General features: G+C 31.3%; 1 protein-coding gene across 1 annotated transcript; it reads right to left on the bottom strand.

Moving 5' to 3' along the window:
- Positions 1–2,443: 2,443 nt before the first annotated feature.
- Positions 2,444–4,506, bottom strand: LOC119637355. The gene is made up of 2 exons (XM_038033327.1): positions 3,623–4,506; positions 2,444–3,520 (listed from the first exon to the last, which is right to left on the bottom strand). Exon 1 carries the CDS (start codon positions 4,336–4,338, stop codon positions 3,661–3,663), a length of 678 nt encoding a protein of 225 aa, XP_037889255.1. The 5' UTR covers positions 4,339–4,506; the 3' UTR covers positions 2,444–3,520; positions 3,623–3,660.
- Between the last annotated feature and the right edge of the window lie 2,401 nt (positions 4,507–6,907).

Genomic DNA, 6,907 nt, shown 5'->3' on the forward strand with positions numbered 1-6,907 from the left:
AGCCCAGTTCAGTGCACAAATATGTCGACAAACAAATTGTGGAGTAAACCATATTCAGGATAAATTGTGTTCTTGACATAAATTTTTCGTGTGACATTAAATTATGCTGATAAACTATTTTAGTTAGGAATCAGGATTTGGTAGGATTAATATGCCTGTACATTACCCCCAAGGCTTCCCTAAATATAATCAGAGCTCTGGTATGAGATTTGATTCTAAAAAAAAACAAAAAGAATTACGTGATCAATTCATCCCCCATCTTGATGCATGTTTCCGAATTAAAAGTGTTCACTTCCTTAAACTCGGAATTCAATTCCAAAATTCTTCAGCCTAATTGAGAAAGTTTAACTAGATGATGCTTATTAAATTTGAATAAATGTAAGAAATTGTCATTGTCTCGAGAACGAATTTGTTCTAATAAAGCATTTCATTGTTTTATATAAACCGAAATACCATTGTTTACCATTGTTGTTGTACCATTGTTTATTGATAGTTGATATTTAGTTTTGACTGATATTTAGTTCACATATTGAAATGTCCATAAACAAAGAAAGCTCTATATTAAGCTTTCTTAAACGATGATCAAAAGAATTTGAAGATCCGTACATTGTACGTCTTTAATTAGACCAACATTGAACTATGCTTCCGCAAACGCAAACTTCTCATGAAAGTCGACATATTGGAGACTGACCCAAATATCACGTGGCGTGATCCAAATCTAGCAAACTTAATTTACTTTCTAAAAATTGTATAATTTTTCAGTTTGCACCATAAAAGACTATAAATTGAATTTTCTGTCCGTACAAAGGCTTGCTTTTCTTCAAAGATGATCCCTATTTATATTGGGTTCTAAAAAAAAAAACCTATGTGATTCAAATTCCGTGTCGTTAATTTTTTTGCCCGATTGCTACTATGGACCCCAATTTTCAACGTAAACTAATAAAAACAAGTAAGAACATTATAGTTGGGCAAGGCCAACTGTTAAATACTCTGCACCCTATTGTCTCACATAATTCTTATTTTTAATATAACACATAAAAATTGTGTCTTACTTCTATATACAGGCATATTTTTCACGTGGATATTTTTGAAGCGGGTCCAAATCGCAACGTAATGTAATAAAAATTTAATCCTTAAATAGCACAGGATCCAACAATAGACGTAAATGGTCGAAATTTTGTCGAATTCGTTTTTACATGAAATTGCCATAATATTATGGGGCCATTTCTATCACCACATATCAAAACTTAGACTTTTCTACTCTACAAAGGATCAATTTTCGTGAATTTGCTTATTTGAGAAGGATCCAAAGAATAATATCGAAATAGTTCGAATTTGGTACAGTTAATTTTTGTATGTTAAATTATATTTTTTTCTGATATGAACTTCAATTTTTGTTATTTAAGAGAGGATTCATAAAATTTTCCCAGCCGGTCCAAAGTTTTCACAATTTAGAATGCCGAAAAACTACTACTTAGTCGCTTTGACACCGGACCGCTTGAACACAAATTTACATTGACAGGCATCAGACGGACAGGCTTAGATCAATTCAAATTATGATTCTGGATCGATCGGTATAGTAAAGGGTGGGTCTATCTTCCTGCCTGTTACCTACGTTCGCGCTAACTTAATATATAATGGAGTCTTTTTCTGAGGGGCTTACTGTTAATGAAAAATATTATATGGAGTCCGGTTCCAGAAATAGACCAACGTGCTACCCGCCTGAGTGGCCGAATAGGCAAGAGTCTCGACTACCAACTCAATGGTCGTGGGTTCAAATCTCAAGTGCGGTAGAGTTTTTAATAAAGCCGAAAGCCTTAGATGCTAGTGCTTTAAGACTTTAGTCTTAGAATTTATTCTCTGACTAAGTTTATAATAATAATAATAATAATAGACCAACGTGCTTCAAATTTGATCATACCAATTTAAAACACCTAATTACCATTAGGCAGCGACTTTTGTCGCGAAATTTTGAGAATTGCAATTTTTTTTCATGTAACGACTTTGCAAAATAAGTCGTTCTATGGGTCGAACCAATCCGAACCATTTTCATTTATAAAAACAATTGATTTGCTTTTACATCAATTGTTTTAAAATTAATAACGGTTACTCAAATTTCCCTAAAGCCAAAAATAAACTTAGCACTACGGTGGCTGAATTGGAAGTGAATTCAAAAACAACGTTAAGAAAAACTATAGCACACGCACACAATCTTTTATAACGTTTAACTTATATTTATTGATATAGTTAACAAAACACATGATGAAAATGAAAAATAATAGTTGTCATAAATAGAACAATTGCACGTACAAAAAAAAATATATTAACATATTATATTAAGAATAAAATGAATAGAAAACAGACAAAAACAATTTTCTAAATTCTCCGCTGACTGAAGCTTTAAAACAAAGAGAAAAATTCGTTACCTTTTAATTTTTCACGATAATGACTGGAATAGGCAACACGTTTAATGCAATCCTTTGAAACTTGTATAATTTTTGCATCTAGAAAAATTTTTGAATGATTTATAAACAGAATGTTATTTTTTATCCTAAGGCACTAGTTTTAGGTGACTACAAAATTATAGAATTTCGGCCTCAGCAAAAGTATCGACTACTAGTTGATTGTAGCCCAGATCCGTTTGATAAGTCTTTACAATGAGTTTTCTTAGTTATTTAATTTCTTATTACTAGTAAATAGTCTAGTAACGATAGTTACAAAAGCGCTTAGATCCATATTGTCTGCAGATAAATTTATTTAGTATATTAGATCCAAAGTACTTTGAGATTTTCTTATAATTTGCCTCGATATTCCGCAACAACTGACGATCAATTGAACATTATTAGCGGTACTGATTTCATTTTTATTGCAATTATTGATAATTTGATTTTTCCGAATTTGTGGAAACTTTTTGCTAGGCCTTGCTTTGAATCTTTTTTCTTCCAAATATTGTTTCCCATTGGCCAACTAAAAGTTGAAGTTTATTCGCCGGCATAATTCGCCCTTGATCGTATTTATGTTTTAATTACCTTTAATACAAATTGTTAAAAACATGCGTTATTTAGGTAACTGATTCTTTTAAATACTTTCAACTAAACATTCGTTTTTTTTTTTTTTGGCAGTTCTTCTGTGTTATATTCCTTGTTAAGATTGCAGTAAATAAATCGTGCACCGACCCGTTTAGCATAACAAAATACAAAGCTCCGATTTCAATTGAAGGAATAAATCACATACACCGAAACAATAGCAAATATTTACATTCATTGATCATATCACAGTTCATTGTATGTTAAATTCTCGCCTTTGGTTATTAAGATATCACTTTGGCAGTTTCTTTGAAATTGCAACATTATAAAACCGGTAATTGCATCATTTTGGCAGTCATCAGCAGCTTCAAAAGTTGACTGTCATTTTTGATATTTGTTGATATTATCCTTTGTCTTTGAACGTTATCGCGTAATTTTATCGCTGTTACAAGAAACTCTCACTTTCTTTTCAACGGCATTACATGGAATTATTGCTGAAAAAATTTCAAAAAAAATTGATTTTTTTTGGTTTCCCTTTAAAATCATTCAAGTGTTTAAAAAAATGAAGTAGTAAAGAATTTTAGAAAACCTACTACCTTCTATTGGCGAAGATTCTGACATAAATTCTGCAGTTTTATTTCCGCCTATCAGGATATCCTTTGAAACCTTTAAAGCGGATATGTTCGACACTCCTTGCTCTTAGACGTAAAATTTCTTTTATTAACTTAGTTACATTTGCGGGTATTCTAAATTTATCGTCGTTATCTCCAATGGAGGAACATGAGCTAAAATCATCCACTGGAGCTGTATTTACTTCAGCGTCCACACTTTTCTCTTGAATCCTTTTCCTAAATTTGCGACTATAGCAACGTTTAGGTATTTCTTTTAAATGCTTTTCTGGTGTGCTTCTCGAACTTGTAAATGACGCTGTGGAAAAATCTTCTAAAATAGCATCGACTATCGCTTTACTGTTTGACGTTGTGGGCGCTTCTTCCAAATGACTCTCACCAGCAATTGTCGGGCTTGGAATTGTTGCTGTAGAAAAATTCTGTAAAATGCCATTTATTTTCGTTTTATTGCGTGACGTCGTACTAAGGTTAATAGCTTCTTCTGTTGATTTTCTCGTATTTTGCTCCATGTGCCTTATTTCTACTTTCTCACTCTGTACACATAATTTCATATCGTTAACATCGAAAACACTTGTGAAAATCGTCAATTTAGTAGATTGTATAAGCAATGTAAGTGTAGTAAATCTTTGGGTTGCAACAAAATGGCCCTCTTTAGCATATATGTGATCAACGAAAAGCAGCATTTCATATCCATACGATTTGATATGCTTAACTCTAGTAGATCGTTTCAGTTTAACATACGTATGTACTAACGAGTGCTAATTGTTAATTGAATTGATGACGTAAATAACAGAATCAGATGTTTCATTCTAGTTTATTGCAAGATAATGTTAGAGCGAAGCAAAATAAGGTAGATACAGAATGTTTTTTAGTTTCCTTTTTAAGTTATTTCATATACGCAACATAAAATGGAAATCAGCTGATTTTCAATAGGATATTTACAACTTCTTATAAGAATTCTAAATAAAAAACCTTATCTATACTCCATTTTGTGCAGCCTTGCATTTAAAGCGAAAACAAAATGAAACGAGATCAAAATTTGGAATCGATACCTTTTCATGGCTTATAATGCGTAATTAGGAAATATATACGTCAGATAAAAACAAAATTGACTCTTTAATCGCCTTTTAACCGAACTTTACTTCGTGTTTTATAAACAAGTAATTCAATGCTATTTTCAATGCGTCCCTGTTTCATTTCAGCTAATTTTGCGGTAACATTATTCTTTAAGACACCATATTGTAACATAATATGGCAACTCTATCGTAGTATTGTTATTGTTAATTGGAATTCGTAAAAATTTCTGCTGGAATTGAAGGTTAAAAACTTGATAATAGATTAATGCTAATTAGGAGGTAAACTTTGGTTTAATGGTTTTGGCGTTTCATTAGTTTCATAAATAATCCAATTCGAAGCAGAAGTTGCTCGTATGTAATAAAAAATTGTTCTCTTATATACGATCCGCAGATTAGATATTGATTTCACGCTTGCATTTTGGATTGTGGATTAAAACGAAAAATATTAATAGGAGAACAATTGTTTAGGTGTTTGTGACAAAATAAGGAAAATGAGAAAGCAAATAAGCGAATTTCTTTCATCATCTTTGTTCTCATAAAACGAAAAGTTGGGCGAAAATTTGTACACTGCATGAGAATTTGTAAAGAAGCGAAAAAGTAAAAAAATTCTCAATATTGTAGACATTGAACAGTGAAGCAAACTCTATCAGGATTTGTGGTGGGAAAAGTAAAAGTTGAGGGAAGGGAAAATTTAAAAAAAAATATCATAAAAAATAACACAAAACATGTTCAGTAGGTCACTATGTCCAATAAAGTTGTGGATTTCAATGCGATCATGACTTGGTACAATTCATATTGCATTTTAAATTTAGAAAATATATGTTTGTTTACTTATTTTGATGCTAGCAAAGTTACTGGTATAAGTAATGTTCAAAAATAAATAGCATACTTATATTTAGAAAAAAGATTGATTAAGAAATCGACAAAAGTACCCTTCAATCTACGGAATCTTAGGTTCCAAAAATTTGTTATTGCCAGAAATTTTAAAAAACTGTATTATAGCAACAAAATTTCACTCATAAAGAAAAGTACGTAAGAAACACAGCAAAAATTTATGGAGAGGCTTTCTATTCTATATTTACTGATTATTCATTGCCCGTAATATAAGAATAAAAAACTTTGTGTCCTAGCAAGCAATTGGTGGAATGGGAGTGAAGTAGAAAAATACTATTGAAAACAAGTGTACATTACGATATTGCAATAATTGAAACAAGCCAAAAAATAGTTAATTGTAAACAAAATTCCTACAGGCTAAGAGACCTAAAAGGCAAAACAATTCTTAGTTTTCGTCGTAGTGAAAAAAACAAGTTATACTTCCCTTGCTGAGAAAAACCTCCGAGAGAGCTGTGTAAAAACATTTCGTCCAAAAATCACAGTCTGCATGTTTCTTAAAAAATAGTGTTTCGTTGATTACAAACAGGAAGAAAAAATCAAGTTATTTAAGACAAAGTTGAGACAAATGCTCCTCCAGTTAAGTATGGACCAGCTATTTGTTAAATTTTCTAGATTTGCTTCCTTACTTTATAAAATAAAAGTAAGTAAATTATAAATAAACTGAAAGTTACAAGATTATCTAAATGTATTCAGGTTCCAGGTTACCTTAAAACTTCTTCATAAAAAAAATCCTGAAAGAGTGATAAAATTTTATCAAGCAGGGTTTAGGCTAGGAAAGACTCTCAGGTACGACATTAGATAACTACCTTGAAAATACTTCGGTAATGTCAACAAGAGAAAAAGTCCATTGAGGTACATTAATTTGCCGTGTATTGAAAAAACAAATGAAACAGTACTGCTGTGACTGTGCAGTTTAAGAGTTATGCCAATTGGTCCTATTGGAAAATTATTTAATGGACTTGCGTATATTGGGTTTAATTAAATAATCACTTTATTGAATTTTTGAAATTTTATGGTAATTTTAGCGTTTATTATACCGTTTGTTCGTGAAAAGATTGGTTGTTTTTCTGGTAAAGATATTTTATCACAAATTGTTCATTCATTCAAGTTGGGAAAGACCAGCACATTTCATTTTATGGCATTGACCAAAAGCCAGCTTTGATCCATTCTTATAAGACTAAATACAAAAAAGAGGTCATTATTTGATTATAATTTGAGTTAATAGTAAAAAATTTGCTAGACCGAATTTTCAGCTGCGACTCGTTGCTGAAATGAATCGAAT

The sequence above is a fragment of the Glossina fuscipes genome, unplaced genomic scaffold (assembly GCF_014805625.2).
Source record: "Glossina fuscipes isolate IAEA_lab_2018 unplaced genomic scaffold, Yale_Gfus_2 59, whole genome shotgun sequence".
NCBI lineage: Eukaryota > Metazoa > Arthropoda > Insecta > Diptera > Glossinidae > Glossina > Glossina fuscipes.